The sequence below is a fragment of the Mesitornis unicolor genome, unplaced genomic scaffold, assembly GCF_000695765.1.
Source record: "Mesitornis unicolor isolate BGI_N332 unplaced genomic scaffold, ASM69576v1 scaffold33618, whole genome shotgun sequence".
NCBI classification, from domain to species: domain Eukaryota; kingdom Metazoa; phylum Chordata; class Aves; order Mesitornithiformes; family Mesitornithidae; genus Mesitornis; species Mesitornis unicolor.
The window spans coordinates 29,189-47,888 of record NW_010200346.1 but is presented as its reverse complement, the minus strand read 5'-3'; the positions used below and the strand labels follow the sequence as shown (position 1 = coordinate 47,888).

Sequence of the window (18,700 nt, the reverse complement as noted above, 5' to 3'; positions counted from 1 at the left end):
CTACCAAGAGGCCGAGTACCTTGTCTTCACCCAAGTGTTAACAGCAAACTGCACCGCTGGGTATCTGAAGCATGGGTTCCGCTACATTTCGTTTATAGCTCCCATATATTTGTGAAGTCAGGATTGTAAAATCTCCTCCTGTAGTGACAAGTAAGGGCAGCACCTTTCAGATGCCAGGGACTCATCCATAAAGTTTGATGTGTCGAGATTTGGGGTGAGCTTTAAAGCTCAAATCTTTAGTGATGTTGTTTATTGTTGTTTTGTCATCCGTGCTAATAATTGGAAACTAAAAATTACACTAATTAGTGGGCATTGCTAAACAAAGAACAGAGCTGATTAAAAGCGTTGCTGGCACCTCGCCTGCTGCATCGTGGAAGCAACCAAAGTGGTGTTATTTACTGTGTGAAGCCACACATGCTGGATGGGAGCCAGTTCCTTTATTTCTGCTTGTTTTCCTCTGTAACTGCCATAGGAAGCAGGGGTGGGAAGAGGCCTTTGTTCATTAGAGTATCTTCCAGTGGGAGGCTCAAAATCTTACACATCTTGGCAATACCAGTGCTGTGCCATTGGGAAGCATTATCGTAACTCTTCTACAGGTAGCTAAATAGAAGCAAGAAGTTTTGTGTTTTACCTGATGAGACAAGGCTTGAAAGGAGTTTTTACATGTATTTCACCAATGTATGTCAATGGAGACTGATGCTGTCAAATCCACTGACTTCCACAGTGTTCCTAGTAATGTAGACTGTTGCCACTGATTTATAAAATGAGTCTACAGCTTCTGTGACAGAAATGATAATGCAACAACCCACGTTCTTGCCCCTGTGAACCTTTAGCTGAGGTAATTTTACTGTACTTTAAATCAGAGAGGAAAGATCAAAAGGAAGGATGTCCCTTTAGGCCCTGTAATTACTGCACTCCATCAGGAGATGCCTCCTGCATTCTAGATCTTCCTTCAAAAACTGCTTATACTTTACATCTGTAAGTTTAAATGGGCAAATTCATAGGAAGGCTTTAGAGCATGGACGAGAGACCATCTGAGATAACCATCCCTAACCATTTCACAAAAAAGACACCTTTGTTTTGTATTACTCTGTATGTCTTTCATCCCATACAGCTTCTACAAAGAATAGAGAAAATATTACAAGCTCTCAAGGTTCACAAGTATCTTCAGGTATACAAGACTGGAGTATGTTATTTTATGTTCTGATCTATAAGGCTTAATTCTGCAATAATTGAAAACAATAGCAATCTGGTTTAGGAATAAATTTTGGCCCTCTTGAAGGCATCAAATAAGTTTGATCTGAGATACAACTTTTATCAGTGTATTTCATCATTCATCACTGTTTAGTTACAGCGTATTTCTATATGTTTTCACAGAAGTTATTTTTAAATATGTAAACCAATAACTGTTTCAGTAAAGAAAAGGTGCTGTGAAAGCTTTTTTAGCCATCCTGAGGAAACTAAGATGAGAAACCAAATCAGAAAAAAACCAAACAAAACAACCAAGAACTATTTCAGTTTCAATATATAGGAGGTTAAATTAACAGCTGTCCCTTTCTTGATGACATGAAAAGTAGAAGTGATAATTGAATTAAAAACACCAGTGGTTTTAAATGTAATTGAATTGAACACAGGCTGTTCATTAGAGAAAATGAGTGAAAATCCATCAAGCTAGAAATAGGTCATTATAAACATATTAATCTATATAATGTGTATTGTACATAGTGAGGATAATATCCCACAGATGAAAAGAATATTCATGTTGGCCTTAAAATTGAATTTTTCATAAGAGTAATTTCAAGCAGTGTAATAAATAATTTTTTTAAAAAAATGACACCACCTTGTATTTTGAGCTTTAAAAATTCCTACTTTCTGAGTATCTTCATGTGTCTTGTACATATTAATGCACTGGGACTCTCAACTCTTCTGCAAAGTAGGAAAGGCTTCACTAATGTACTAATTAGTCTTCATTTTACTCCAGGAAGCTTTTTTAGAACAAAAAATATATTAAATTATTTTAGCTATAACTGTATTTTAAGTACACTTTGTCCTATAGTTTACATGTGTTCTGCTTTAAATTGACAATAGCACAATTATGGAGCATGAATTATGCTCAAACTGGTAAATCCCTGATTTAGTACATTTCTGGTTTGTCTGGTATATCCAGATCAACATTAGCTTGAAAGTTCTTTGTTTATCAGCATAGTATAAATTATTCGTTAATTTAAATAAATACAGAATATAATTTAGAAGTGTTAGGAAAGTTAGCAAAATATTTCAGTTATTTAAGAGAATATGAAAATTGATTTGAAAAAAATCATGTTTCTGAGTTGTCTGAGGAATTACCTTCTCTCTCTGAGAAAAATAACTGACATTCTATTACTGAGTAAGTGGCATGAAGGTGGCAGCTCTATTTGTTGGCTAAAGTAGCTGGTAACTCAGCTACTAAACCAGTATAAAAGTTTGTAAAACTGGAGAGGTCTCCCTGGCTAGCAGGAGGAAAAAAGTAACACCTTCTTATTTATCCTGAGTGTATTTTATTTCTTTAATTGGAGGTATTATCATGTTATGAAGCCTCACTTTTATGGTTTCATCTGCACAGATCACCCCCAGAACGTTTTCTTTGAGCCTGTTTGGTTGCCACTGCCAATGAGCAGGCATCCAGTGCACACATGTTCAAAACTTTCTTTTACCCATCTCTTCCACTGCAGCCCACCTCTGCTTCTCTTCCCATCTCTGCACATTTCTTGGTAATTAACAGCAGCTCCTTCAACAGCTTTTCAGAAGAAAGGCAGGTGAGGGCTGGAGTTGCTCCATTATATCTTAGGCCTGGCCAGACCCCAAAATGATAGGTGTAAAGACAGAATAAAACTAATTGTCATCCTTTGTGAGTAGTTTGAGATACTTTTCTTCCAGTCATCCTCCCAGTCCTTTGACAAACTGGCTTTTATAGTGGGCAAACAATAAAGCTCAAGAGGAACACCAAGGTCGAAGAATAATATAATTGCCTGATCAAAAGAGCCAAAGTAGGTATCTCTTCTATAGTCACTGCAGTTATCTCATATATGCACTGGTTTCCTAAAAACTTCCTCAGAGCTCCCTTTTGATGTGCTGAGGTGCTGAAAGATAAATCTACACAAAGGAAATTAAATGTTTCTGTCATTCATCTAGTTTCAAAAAGAGGTGTTAAAAAGCAGGAGCCTAAATACTGACAATATAGCAGTCCAGAAGACGCCAGTTCAAAGAAGCTGTTCAGAGAAATGACTGGCTATAATAGATTACAAAGGCACAGGATTTTTCTTATAATTCATAGGAGAAGCAACCCCTTGAAATTTTACCAGCACCTAATGGACAATACTTTGCTTATAGTTCAATCTCTGTGAATTTGTTACCTTTGTTAGATACTTCTTGGGGGGACCTGACTATGGCAGGAAAAGAGCTGCTCTCCTCTCCCCACATCATCTGTTGTTTCTTCTTCTAGAAGTATTTAAAGCGAAGGAAAATTAAAAAGAAAAGGGGCATAAATGTGTTTGTCTGGGAATTTTTTAATCTATGTTGATGAGAAGAGAAAAAGACCTTTTGAACTATCTTACTATTCCCAGGTTAGTCTTCCGAGTCTTAATTTCTAGTGGTTTGTTCAGCCACATTTCAAGTATTTCAAGAGAGTTTCTCTGAATTAGTTTTTTGAGGCTGCTTCACAGGCTAGTGCATGGCATCTCTGTTCTAAGCATATCTTTTGAGGTGATTTTTTCAGACTGCATCTGCCTTTCCTTTAATGACATCAAAACCTTCTTTTCCCTAGAGACCTCATTTTGTTTGTATCCTCTACTTTGAAGTCCTGCTAAAATAATTTCACTTTTATTAGCTGCTGTAAGGTTTTTTCCCGGCTCTTGATGTTTCTCCTACATTGGCCAGTAATGTGATCTGCTCAGGCACAAGGCATGGCCAGCCAAGCAAACTGGCCAGCTAACGATATCCATGTGACCAGAACTCTTTATCCCCTCACTCGTCTATTTTCCCACACTTGTTCCTCCCCAAATCACCTAAATCCCTCCCTTTTCTCACCTTTCGTTCCTCACTAAACATCCCATAATAAGACGTGCAATCTCAAAAATTTCCCTACATCCCACAATGTGTCCCCTTATCCTGGGGCAGCAACCCCATTCAGTCCAAACATAGACTCATCTTGATGCTCTGAAACTGGGGCTGAGGGTCCCCTGGAACAGCCCCAGGAGGGAACAGGACATTGTGTCCCTGCCTCTCTGTCTTTAATTTGGCTTCCTATGCTCCTGGGATGTTCTGGAGGCAGCCAGGGCAGGGCATTAGTAGGGCTCCCCAACCTGCCATTATCTCTTTGTACTCCTCTGTGGGTGTGCAGACAAGGTTTTGCCACATACCCTAACAAATCCAGCATTGAGCCAGGAGCAGCATGCTTATAAAATATAAACAGTTTTATTAAGTATTAATAAAATATAAACAAGTTTAGTCTAGAAGTGTATTAGCTTGTGTTTTTGTTTTCTACTCTGCTTCAAGTACATTCAGTGGTCTGCAGACACGACTAAATTTTATACTGTGTCAGCTGGACAGTAGCTAAATTTCAGAGCTGTAAGGCATAGTAAAACTGTAAAAAGCCTATTCCTACATTGACCCTAGAGGAATAAGGTGCAGCAGCCATTGAACTATCTTCTTCCTGTGTTTGCAGGCTATGAGATTTTTAGAAAAATTCAGTGTATAAACTTCTCATAACTAACATTTTGTATGTGTAGGTCCACATCAAGACCTTATCCACTTCCACTGATTATTTGCAGTTAAATAAAGCACCTAGTCAAAATAGAACTTATTTTCATCGATAGCATACATACTTTCTATATAATCTTTGAATAGTTTTCTTTGATATCCAAGTAAGTAATTTTTCAAAATTGCTTCTGCTTGCCAAATTAAGATCACCCCTTTCTCATGGCCCGTAAGAGCTGCAGTTGCTGAGAGAGCACCGGGTTATCCTGTTTGCCATGAGAATTGACCCTATCAATGTTACATGATGCTATTACTTACACACACTCATGCTGGCCATCCTGAATTGCACCTGCTTTGTTTCCAGGAAAGGGTTCTCTCTCTGCATCCATTCTCTGGTTTATGCTACAGAAACAGCACAAAGCAAGATCTGACACAAAGTGAAAATGCAGAAGAATATTAGGAAAGATATTAATTCACGTTTTTCATAGAATGTGCCAGTTCTTAAAAGTGAGCTGGGATTTTTCATCTGTCTGATTGGAAATTTGCATCTATTTGATGCCTTCTTGGTTTGATCTCAGACTGTGATGTGTGACAAATGGGGTAATATTTGGTTATAGCCTTGTTAAAGGTTATGTGTGAAGGAGCTTCTGAAAGGAAATAAAAGATTAGGATCTGGAAGAGATTTTTTTGAGATGTGGGGATTCAGAGAGGGCCTGATAGACTTGTTTTTCCAAGAACGAGAAAACAGAGACTCTCTGAAATAAGAGTTGGTGTGTTATTGCAAGGGTAAAGAGCAAAGAGATAGGCAGCAGTCGGAGGAACTGAGAAGCGATTCTGGGGAGAGCTCTCCCTGTTTGGAGGGAAAGAAGCACAGAAACAACCAGGAACAAGATCCATACTTTGGCAGAACTGAGCAGCTCCAGAGGAGCCCAATGGATTGGCAAGTCTGGGAAAAAGAGCTCGGGTTAGTCTGTGTTGGAGGCAAACCTGGGGTATTACATTAAACAGTAGGCACTCAAAGGAGGCATTTAAAACAAGCTGTTGTGGATTTGCAGCTGTAGGAAGGAAAATTAAACACCTCAGAAACCTTCACATTGAAATTACCATCGTAATGCCATTGTTGATCTTTGGCTTTTATGTCACTTCCAGTTTTTATTTTTATTTTGCAACTTTAACTACATGCAGTGTAACTTTACCACCCCTGCTCAGCCAATTATCCCATCTAAACATGAGATATATGCATTTTCAATGACCCAGCAGCTTAATTGTAACAGGACTTAGAATTCTACTCATCATTTCAACAAACTCCAACCATTTTTTAATGTGACACTGCTTGTTTGAGAGAACTTTTTCCATCTGTCTCTGATCCTCCCATCTCACCCTTTTGCTTTTGTAACTACTTACTTTCCTGGTTGCAATCAACCTATGGTTATGGAGTCATTACCTCAACAGCAACACTGGGGAGTGAAACACTGTTATCTGAAGTGAACTGGCAAAACATATAGAGGCTATTGAGGGTCAGAGTTCTAGATTTAAGTTTCGAAAGTAGCAGTTGGTAAGATTTACAAGTCTACTTGGGTTTGGATCTAGCGTCGCATCTGCACAACAACTATTTGCCTGACTCAGCTGCTGCAGTACAACAGCTGATCAACTCTGTTCTGGCACAAGTCTTCAGGATGGCTCTCATGCTGCTGTCTATGTGTTTGGGTACAAAGGGGCCCTTTCAGAGTGAGATTTATTTGGTGTTTCTTCTTATTCCATGGTGTAATGAGATCATGTTAGACATGTTTCACCAAAGTCTTTACCTTTCCATCCGCAGAGGGACTGTTTGTGCTTTAGTTTCTGATGTGTGCTACTTTTGACACACATTTTATTTCAAAGAAGGATCAAGATTGGAGTAGTTTGTTAACTGAGTATCACTGGGCTTTTTCCAGATAATTTATATAGTGCTTAAACACTTAGGCGAATGAATTTTCAGATCACCTGAGTTCCTTTGTGGTTATATTTTCTATTAAGCCAGGAGAAACACTGTACATTTCAAGTATAAACTTTGCTGATATTATACATTCCAAGTATAATATAACTAAAAAAATGCTATCTGATAAAACATTGACTAATGGTTTGCTGATAATTTTGCTGAGTAATTTTACTACATAGCCAGTGATGTCTTGCCATGGGAGGCCAATGTAGGCTAAATACACATTAATGTGCACCGATTAAACACCAAATGCATGTGGCTTTTTTCTGAATAAAACTAGATGTTTAGTATAAAAACACTAATTGTATTTCTTAGTGTGAGAAGTTAATTTGGTATTGCAACCCATGTGAAATGCATAATTGTAATTTTGATCAGTTTTCTGCAAACATGAAAGTCATAAGAAGGCTAACATTTCAATCACATATATTAGAACAAACATTAGATATAGAAAGTCTAAATCAACCTTAGGTATGCAGCTTTGGAAGCAGGGAGTGCAGAAAGTTAAAAGTTAATTTTCAGAAAGGCATTAAAGACTGAAAAAAACAGAAGCTCCAGAACCTATTGCCCCTTGTCTCTAACGCACACCTTTCTGTCCTGGCCAGTATGTTCCTGTTCATAATGGCAAATTATCAAGGTCCACTTATCAAACAAAACCCCTCATCTCATCCCTTAGAAAAGCTCTGCCGCATACACAGACGAATTTCCAAGGCTGTTCAACAGCACAAACTTCCACTGAAATTAAGGACTGTCTCAAGCATCACCACGCTTCAGGGTACTGAGTGAAAAAGTTTTTTCTGCTGTCTAATATGAGTTCACAAACCTCAGACTGTGGCTACTGAACTTTTTAAAATTGTCTGCCCCTACTAAGAGTTTGATTCCTTTATCTTTGTTGCTGCCCTTCAGTTGGGCTGTTATTAGCTCATCCCTTAGCGATGGCCTAGACTAAACAAGCCCAGCTCTCTCAGTCTCTCCTCATTGGCCATGTGCTTTCATCCCTACCAGTCTTCATGGCTTTTGGCTGAAACCTATTCAGTTCCTCCACATCCCTGGGAGGGCCCCAAGATGGTCCCGAGTAGAGAGAGGGAATAACTCCCTCAGCCTGCTGGCCTTGGCCCGGTAGGTGGTTCATCTTATTTGCAGTAAGAATTCTTCATTGGCTCTTACTCAGCTCAACATCTACTGTAACCCCACGTCCTTTTTGGCAGCGCTGCAATTCAGCCACTGACTTCACAGCTGGTACTGGGACAGAGGGTGATTTCTTCCCAGATGCAGAACATTGCAATTCTTGTTGAGTTTCATGAGGTGTCCCTTGGCCCAGATTTCATTATTAATTTGGCCTGGATTATGTTATTAGATCAAGGCCATTTGTTAAATTCTCATGCTGTTTCATCAAAGCCCTATTATAGTCAAATTAAAAATTAGGAACTGGACTGGGCTATGAAAAGCCACTGTGGGTTTAGGTTGGGGGATTTTTGGTAGAATTAGCTTTAAAGTATATGCATGCTATTTCAGAATTACATATGTGCTCTTCCATTAAGTTCTGTGTTTATGAAAAATTTAATTTTTTAGTTAGAAGTATATGCAAAAAGAGAAAATATTTTCAGTTAGAGATAATTAAGCCAATGGATATGAACATAAATATAAATGAAGTAAAGCAAAAACTGACAGTAAAAAGTAAAGTAAAAGCATGGAATGGAGAACCTGTCATGCAAAAGCCTATAATTAAAATATATTTAAAATTGCCAAAGCTCCTAGTACAGATATATTCATCATACAAAATTGTTTGTTATGCAGAGAAAAGTCTGAGCTTTGAGTTTGTTTCTCCTGCATTCTTTTTCCTACATTTTTCTTTTTTTTTTCATTTTTTATTTGATTAGGTAGTAAAGGAGAATCGACCTATTGCTGTATTCTTAGAAATACTGAAGAAAAGGCAGCCTAGACAGCATGAAACTTGTAAATAATTTACAGATTTTGGAGTGGTTCATAAGACCATGTGCTGGAGGTGTAATTTCCCAGCAGTAAAATTGCAAGCAAGAGAGATCATCAAAAGGAAGAATCATATTTATTATTCTCTCTTCTTTCTGTCAGCTTATATTATTTTCTTTTTAAAGGAAGGAGCACTGAACTCAGGAAAAACAGTTCAAAATGAACTTTTCCTCCTTTTTATTCTCCAGAAGGAAAATATAATACATCATTAATGCAATTTTAAAAGACTGTCAAACATAAATTTTCTGTAACAAAATATACTGTATATGGCTGGAGGAAAAAAGAATACAGGAAATCGTTTAAATAAGCCTCACATTTTTCTTTCAAACTATTTAATTATTTTCATCTCTTTCATAAGAGTTTAATGAAAGATTAGAAATATTTTTTTAATTATAGTTGGCACAATGGAAGAAGTCAGCAATAACCTGACATAAAACCATGGGGCATACTTAACAATTGCAATACTACATCTCTTTCACTGAACTAGAGAAAATTCCTCATAAACACAGTAAAGCCAGATTTATGAGTCAAGAAAAGAGCAGTCTTGGAGGTAAATGATGTTGGCTACACACATATTTCGACTGAAATTATTTAAGAGCAGAAGCACTCACTGCCTTGTAGAGTCTCAGGGGAAAGATTCACGCTAAAGAAAGAAAAGTGTGAACTCATATTTTTGATGAGTAATTGGCCAGCATCACAGATTTTTAATTAATGTCTTTAAGATACCATTACTACAGCCCTCCAAGAATGGAAAAGGTAAGGTGATGCTGGCAATGCTGTGGTAAAAAGCAGAGGAAAATACAGAGGGTCAACCTAGATAAACTCAAGAGGTCGTTCCTGGCTCTACAACTATGTAATTCTGTGAAAGCAGGTTGCCTTTTCAAACAATATTTCTTTCACACAGTATGATGAAACTGGAGTTCATTAACAGAAAAAGGTACTACCTGTAAATGAGGTATATAGATCATGTACTTCTCTAAAAACAGGCTGCTAACTTACTTTGAACTAATAAAGGATAAATCAGACAAATTTTTTCAGAGTACCTTTAATTCTCCTCTAACATCACAATGTTTAAATGCAGTCAGGAAATGAGAGTCTTACTCTTCACAGCTTCCAACTAAGGACTAGCATAGTTGGGAGTTGCTGGCATTTCCTGTTAAAAAGGGGAGAGCACTCTGCAAAATAAACATATTTTGAATGTCTTTCTCATCCAAGGAAAAGGTAGGAAAATCACTTTACATGTTAATAAGCCACAGAGTTAGATGAACTCAAATGCACATTTTGTCATTACTTATTAAGCTGCTCAGAAAAATAAAAAAATGCAAAATATGAGTTGAGAAATTCAAATATGCAGGCTTTCTTTTTAGTTCACTCAAAATGTGCCTAGCTTTTTGCCTGAAAATAAAGTACATGCAGAACAGAAAGAAGCCACGGCTCCTTTTTCTAAATTCTAAAATACTGAATTTTCCTTTCAACCTCCCACCCATCTCAGGGAGAAGGCTGCATTATTCTTCTTTGGGCAGATCTGGGAATGATGTGGAGTGTATACCAATGTATGCTTGGAAGTGGAACTTGTGACATTTTCTATACTGAATAACTCTAATGTTACATCAATGAGCATCTTGAACACTTCACTGATGTTTTCTTTATTGAGCTTCAAATACAAGTAAAAATACTGCTCTTTTGCCTGCACTTACACAACTCCAGAAGGCTTCACGTAAAAAGACAAGCAGCATAGTGAACCTACGAGGGACCACAGAGACACTAGACCATCTGAGAACAGTCTTTTTGGGGAGCTGGTAAAGCAGGGAGAGATGTTTTAGAATGTCCTCGCACCCAAACACAGGACAGGCAGGGAGATGCTGCCTCAGTTAATGAGTTGCTCATTGCCTGATGAAGGGTAGAGATGCTTGATTTATTTCAGTGTTCCTCTCATTCCCTAAAGGCTTTGGTTTGAAAAGCAGTGTGGCCCAGCAGTCAGTACATATCTGGTCTTACAGAGAGACCTGTGCTCTAATTCTGTCTCCATTGGTAACAGACTCTGTGACCAAGAATAAATAATTTTGTACTTCTGTCTCCGTGACCACTGTTTGTCTGTCTGTCCTGATCAAACAGAACTGTTTCTTACTATGTGTTTGAATATGCTTAGCTATGGTGAAGAGATGATTTTGACTGAGGAAAAGTGACATGAATCAAGATAATCATAGATCTACAGATCTGACATGCATTTTTCAGGGAGTGCATTCATCTATCAATTAGCAAGATGACACTATTGGTTTCTTAGCAGAAGATGTCAGAACTATTAATATCTCAGTGTTCCTCACTTGATCTAATAGAAATATTTGCTTTCACAGGAAAAGCTGTTATTACACTGGTAAAAGATGTTACAGTGTTATTTATCTTCTTTTAAAGACATTTCCTTTCCTTAGTTTATGATTAGGAGCACCTAAGTTTGAGCAATCGGTCTGAATAGCAGAACAATAAAAAAAAATAAAGCCATGAACCTTAACACTTAATTTTTCTTTTCTTACTTACCTTTGTTTCTATAAATACTTTCAAAAAGCTTGCCAGGCTTTTTTCACCTTCTGTGTTAAAGAAGAAATTAAAGCAAAAATGAATTAAGTGCATTGCCCAAAGTCATCTGCTCAGTCTGGCAAATTCAGGACTAGAATTTGGCTGTCTGGTCCTTGATATTTATGTGCAACTTAGTAAACAATGCAATATTCCTTCTGCTTTTCTTTACGTAAGTAATTTTTGTAAAGTCACCACTCTAATCCTATTTTTCCTTCTTCACTTCCTTTCATTTTCTTCATAATCACTCTGCTCTGACATGTTCCACTTATTCTCTCCTATGTATTTCAGTTTATGAAAAAGAAATAAAGAGGCAGAAGGATCTGCAAGGTTTGAATAAGATCTGTGGCAAGGTCTTTTGAATTCATTGAATATAACTCTTCTGGTAGAATAAGACTGCATGTTCTATCAGTAATACGTAACTGCAAATGCAGTTTACGTTCCTGCTTGGTTTCCACAGTATATAAATGCTGCTTGCAGCTGTAGGAGTTACCACCCATGGCCCACAGCAACACCAGTAGTTCCACACACTGCAGCAGAGTGGTTGCTGCTCACATCTGTCACTCGAGATTGAGTTTGAAATATATGGCATAGAAGAAATTTTTGTACCACGGAAACTCTTTAGGAAGATACTTCAAAGCAATAAACATTTACTGCATTTACTTGGTAGAAAGTGCAAAATCAGACATGTTAAACTCTGAGAGTCACATGTTCTGTATAGTCTCATGAAAACATTATTTGACTGGACCAGATTGGACGGTATTAATTTCTCATCTTTCACTTTTTATTCAGGAATGCCCCAGTGGTGTTGTCAATGAAGAAACCTTCAAAGAGATTTACTCTCAGTTCTTTCCACAGGGAGGTGAGTACTTGGCTGAGGTAATTTGTACTACAGTGAACAAAGAGTTATGTTTGTTAGTTCCTAAGTGAGGCAAAAGAGCCTGCTGTTCAAATTAACAAGATAGTTATCTCAAGCTCTGTCTGAACTCACGGGGTACTTCCTTGATGGTTGGGCACACTTTAAAGTATGTATTTCTGAATGAAATCAATGATATCTACAAGAAGTCAGTCTTCTATTACAAAGTTACTACCTGTGTTTGGGAACCTTGGAAAACCAGGTTTCTCTGAGTAGGTTCTTTCTTTTTAAACTTTATACACAATCTTCCCTATTCTCTTTTATTCCACAAAATCTTTCACAGTTGGAATGAAAACTCTAGGTGCACTACAGGTAGCCTCTAACATCAAGGGCAGAACCCCCTTGACTTCTACGGGGTTTCTCTACTTAAATGAGGGGGTTTTTTGCTAACCTTAATTTAATTTAATTAATTTCCAGGAGTTTCATTACTTTCTTTATCTTCATCACCTTTTAGTGCAAAGAAGGTAACACAAAAATGTACAGCAGATTTTTGCCTCAGATTTTCTTTGAATTGTTTTCCTCTCTTTTCTTCCTCTTGCTTTTGCCATTCAGTCTTCTCTCTTCATATTCTCCTACAGCTCTTGAGATTTGTGAGTTTCTCTGGGACTGTTCATAGCTTTCTTTTCACTTGTGTTAAAAAAAAACCACAACAAACTAAAAACCCACACTTAATTGGTAGGAACAAAACGTCTCCCAATTAGTTTTATTTTGAATAAAGACCCAGAAGGTAAAGAGCAGCATTCAGTGTAGATTACCATCACTGAAATCCTTAACAACTAGGGACACTCAATAGGGCAGAACAAAAAGCTAAAACAGTTGACCTGCCTACTGATTATTTTTGATATTTAAGCTTTTAAACAGGCTATCAATTACAGTTTCAGATACTATATTTTTTAGTTACCCTGGCTACTGAAAAGAATTCTCTGCACGTGATTTTCTACGCCCTTACTATACTTTAAATAATAATTTTAAAAAGTATTATATTTCCTATTTTTACACACAAAATTGTTTGTGGGCACAGAGAAAGCACACCTTTTCTAAAAGGCTAAAACGCATTATGAAAATGATTGTAATATTAAAAGCTTAATCTTTATTAGTCCAGGCCTAATTGTTACAGAAAGGAAAGAATATTAATGTAGTTAAAATTGATATATACTCAGTTCTTAGTTTCTACCCCTTTTCCTGGTGCTAATGCTCAGTCTTCCACTGCTTCTCTGGGCTTTTAGGGCCGTGACATCATTTGGAGGAGGAGGTGGGGACTGCAGCAAACTCAGCATCTGGAGTCCTTCCCTGGGAGGAGCAGGATTTCATGTTGGTTCTTTCTTCTTCCTCACACTAGGATTCACCTGGGGTCATTTCTACATGTTGGCTGACACGTTTTTACGCCTTTCTTTTTCTCCATTGGTTTGCAGCTCTACATTACACCCAAATTTATCATAGGTGGTGACTTTTACATGTGTTAGATACTATTTCTTTGTTCTATTTGCTACCCTTAGAACCAGTTTTGTCCAGCTCTACACCTGCATTTCTTTAACAGACCACAGGTGTGTTGTTCATAGCTGTGCAGTCTTCAGCCTGCGCCCCATCCCTCTCATCCCACACCTGCTCTCCTCTGTGCTGCATCCCGTCTCTCCACTGTTTAAGGGCTCTGTGGGTATATGAGGCAAAGAGTTCTTCTCTCCACTGCATTGTTATGTTAGAGTCATAAACACCTGCTTCTACATAGAATAACAGCCTGTTTCTGCTACCTGCATAAAGCTATGGTTGCAGTACAAAAGTAAAACCAATGAGCCTTAGAAACCTGATGAATTTGAGAGACTGCTGTCACAGCTAAACTATGGGAAACAAAGCTGCAGGCTGACGCACCTTGGTCCTGAGGCAAGTTCTCTATAAAATTTGTGGCTTCTTAGCAGCAATGGCAATACTGTGTTACCTGGGCACATGATTACATGCTTTGCTGCAATTTCAACAATGCCATTACTACATCTGCAACACAGGAGCTACACTTTTCTGGAAAAAAAAAAGAAGCAGCTTTTTCTTCTTGCTTCATTTAACTTTAGGAAAATACAGTAAAAAGTTAGATTTTTAGCAGGGTAAAAAAGTATCAAATCCAGGTAATTCAGTCATCAGTAACAGATGTTGGTGTGTATGAGTAACAAGCATTTTTAGCTTTCTTAATAAAGCTGTTTCAGAGATCTCAGCAAAGAGCACCAAGAAGTGACCATCAGAATCTGTCCCCTTCCTCTCCCAATCCTCCATGGCCTCCATGCAGCCTTAGCAGAACATAAAGACAGCACAAACAAATCTGAAAGCCTTACGTAGTTTCCCTCAAAATTTCAGGAAAAATATTCCATGGAAACTGCAGAAAAGCTGAATCTCCTTGGAGGAGTAACACTCTCATCAGTAATCCTTTCAGTTCTATGGGCACACTGAGAATTAAACTGTTTTGTGTAGGGTTTGTGCTGTTTTGTAAGTGCCTGTGTTGACTTCTGCTATTTTCTGAGCAGTAAGGGAGTCAAAGTCTATTCTTTGTTCCTCACATTAGCCGAGGTATCTTCAAATCTCAATTAATTCTGTCTGTATTTGCATATCCCTGCATGCTAACAACAGGGTGAGACCACCATATTTAAGTGTCTAGTTAAGGAGCCAGACTGGATGCTTAAATCTTTGAATGTATCACCAAAATATTGTGTGCAATGGAGACCTTTAAATTTCAGTTGCGCTTAAAATACTAGTTTTATGTATATCTGAATATTAAAGAGGAAAAAGTTTGAAAGTTGTCCCCAAATTAAAACGTGCATTGTAGGTGTAGATCTGTGCCTCAGTTGTCTATGTAATGCAAAACCAGAAACAGCATTATGTATCGTAACGACAATTCATATCTGAGCAAACAGAATGATATTGTGTAAGATTTTTAAGCTTCAGGGTAACCAAGCGGTCAGTAAAACATCATTTTCCAAAGTCATCCAGCAAGTCACTTCAAGTGGCTTTCAAGACTATCCAGGACAAGGTGCAGGAGGAGTAGAAAGAGGACAAGGGAGCCACAAGAGTAACAAAGGAGATGACACTGGATTGCAGTAAAAGCAATGTCTTTTAAAAGGCAGGAGTAGCTTTGTAAAAAGCCTTGCATGCCAGAAGGGCACTCCAGAAACTTTTTTTTTTAGAAAACCACTGCCATATGGGTGAATGAATAGTTCATGCAATGTATTGCCTGACATGTAACTTGGGATTTGTTCTTCAGCTGGGCAGGTCATAGATAAGGATCCATACACTGAATAATTATTACACTCCTCCTCAGTTATGAACAGAGCAGATTATGTTCAATGTTTGATAAAGCATACTCTCAGGTATATAATGACTACCATTTTTTGTCTCTGTTGTTTAAAATGCTTTAAGGGTGTATTTCAAAGAATTCTGATTTAATATCTGTTCCTGTCTCAACCTGTTAAAATATCAATTTAGCCTACTAGTTATAATATCAGATCCCTGAAACGAAAACATATTTTATTTTAAAAGTTAAGCTTTTGTCTAATATTATTAATGTTCAAGATTGGGGGGGTGGGGGGATCAGGGAGAAATCACATTAAGTAGCTCTAATTAAAAGATTAATGTACCTCATCTTGCTGTGCTTTTGAAGGCAAAATTTCAGACCACAATTGCCTGAACAAACAACCCTGAAAAAAAATTCTGATAGTTTTTTGTTTTGTTTTTCAAAGGGTTTACTAGAAAAAACAGATTCTTCAATTAAAGACCTTTTTTCATATACCATCATACAAAAAGAATAGTTTATTGTATCATGTATTGGCAACAAACAATAAAGCCCTTTTGTATTAATTTTTGTGTTTTCTTTAAATTTACAGAAAATAGTTAGTAATATTTCACATGTTTTTAAGAAATAAATGCCAAGAGCATGGGAAGCTATTTAAAATTCAGTTTACAGTAATTATACCTCTGTAATATGTTTTTTTCTGAAAATGGTTTGAATAGTATATTCGATTGCACAACAGAAGTCTCAGTAGATTATAGAAAATTTGACTATTAAAATCGTAAATATAAACTGAACTAAACAAATTTACATTTTTCAGTTAAAGTGGGAATTTATCTGCTAGGCCATGCTTAAGCAATTACACTGATGACTGGATACATGGATGAATGAATGAATGTCTTAACAGTGGTTATTTTTTTAATTCTCTGAAAATGCATTAACAAACACAAGGTTTAAAGGCTGCAGATTTTTTTTTCTTGTTACAATTATTTCACATCATGTGAAATTAACATATTGAAGTAAGACCAGAGACTTCAATTACAAACATCAGGTCTGAATTTGTGAAGTACAAAGATTTGAATTTTGGTATATTTGGTTCCTTGGGGTCAAGGTTGCATTTCAGGTGAGTGACCCAAGACTATCACTCAGTTTAACTCAAAACAGTATTTAGGGCTGTGACAAATGAAGGTTTTCAGGATTAATATGACACGAAAATGGTTTAGTGCCAAGAAATCAGAAAAAAGGCATCTCAGCGCTGATGAGGTTTTTCTATGATAGGGAGGGTTTTGTCCTGCAAGGGGGACACAGATTTCATACCACTTTTCATTTTACTAAAAGTTTGTGAGGTTAACGTTTATAAACCTAAAATTAATGTAAATACATTAAGTAGAAAGAGCAAAGCCATGAGTATTAAAAGTAAACAATACCTCAGACTACATTCATTTGCATGGTTTTGAGGGAGAGAAAAGGCACTGAGGAAAGCTGACTTCCCGTAACCCCAGCAGCTTGTGCCTCCCCTCAACAGGGCAGTCTCTGGAGAAGTTCTCTCTTTGCAGCATATTGCTCCTAGATCAGGTTGTGCCTCTTGGAAGGCATTTGGTGGAAAAGGACAGATGGATCTTTACAAATATTTAGAGGCTTGACAGATTTATATTCATTCCATCCTATGTTTTGGAAATGAGTCATTATGCACTGGTCAGTAGGTTTGAAAAATATACTAATAATTAGTGAAGGGATCACTTGTCATCTTTTATGATGACAAGTGATCTTTTAATATCTTTTATGATCTTAACGCAGACTGTTTTAGCGTACAATAGCATGGCTTCTTTGCTATTTATTCAGGTATCAGTGAGTAGCAGACATGGGAACGAAAATTATTAAAGATATTCTTAGACCAGGATTTTAGAATTTCTCTTCCTAACACTGTAGCTACCCATATAGTTGCACTTAGAATTTATCCCTCCTCTACTGCCAAAAAAGAAGTTAAAACTGAATTGAGAATTTAGTCTTACTCTGAAGTTCTGGTATCAAAATATATCTTGGTATCAATTTATTTCATGGAATTAAGTTAAATGAAAAAAGATGTGCTTACTATGAACTATTTTTCCCATTTTAAATTGTAGATTCTACAACTTATGCACATTTTCTGTTTAATGCATTTGACACTGATCACAACGGATCTGTAAGTTTTGAGGTAAGTGATGCTGTTACTTCTTTCTCTGCAATCCAATATTTTGCCATTCCTTGTAATTAAGCCCAGTTTCCTGGCTTTTATTATATGGTCACATTATAAAAAATGTAGTTTATGTGACTCAAGTTTCAAGTTTTTCCATTGTATTAACAAAAGTCATTATTATAGTAATTACTTTATAATTTTATATCCCAAAATAGTAACTCATACTGTGCTGCTGTGTAGTATTTCTATAAATCTGTTAACTTAAAAGGTAACTTGATTTATACACAGGTTACATAAAGTAATCCTTATCTTCCTCCCTGCCTCTGCAAGGTGAGAAGAACTCTGTAACTACAACTAAAGTGATGGGAATGACTCAGCCAAAATAGGATTACTCATGCATTCTACTAGTTTTCAGAAGGCTCTATAAAAAAAAAGGCTTTAAAGAAAATTTATGTAAAAGTACAAGAGTTTGAAATTCATTCTTCTTCCATTTAACTGCCCAATCTGTCTTCAAAATTCTGCCTTTCCCTGCAAAGGTTGATGTCATCAATGCAATAACATGGTAAAAAGGGCAACTTGCTGCAATAATCTAGATGAAAACAGTTTACAAAATACTGCAAAGAAGCCATTATGTTAAACTATAGAAATAAAAAAAATTCTCAGTTCATTTGCAAAAGGATATGTTTGCTTTGTCATGTTTTGCATTGGTTTTTTCTGTTTATAATGGATGAATGATAGCCTTACAACTTGCAATTGGATTGTGATAGATACACTCGCTTTAATTTTTTAAAATATCCTATACATGTTTTTATGATTTACTTGAGTGAATGATGTTTTGATGTCTCACAGAATTTTTTTTGAAAGCATTTTCATTGCTTTATTATTAATGTAATGTAGAAGGAGAAGCCTCGCCAAGCAGGTGCACTGCGATCACAAATCTATACCTCAACTTGGGCCTATAACCAGATCACTTTCTGGGGGATTATTTGCATTTATTAAAAAAACCAAATCACATGAACCCCATGTACCTTTTTCTGAGCAGCTGAAATCAATGGGCTCCATATGAAACTAGGA

At 36.9% G+C, this 18,700-nt stretch overlaps 1 protein-coding gene across 3 annotated transcripts in view; it reads left to right on the top strand.

Moving 5' to 3' along the window:
- KCNIP4 (Kv channel interacting protein 4) overlaps positions 1–18,700 on the top strand; it is a 54,841-nt gene that overhangs the window by 23,003 nt on the left and 13,138 nt on the right. For 2 of the 3 annotated variants that reach the window (XM_010189726.1, XM_010189725.1), the window contains exons 3-4: positions 12,062–12,131; positions 17,574–17,644. In XM_010189726.1, the coding sequence (XP_010188028.1) occupies positions 12,062–12,131; positions 17,574–17,644 (141 nt within the window). Of the gene's footprint in view, positions 1–4,418; positions 4,435–12,056; positions 12,132–17,573; positions 17,645–18,700 lie in introns of all 3 variants that reach the window. The other variant, XM_010189727.1, reaches the window with a different exon arrangement.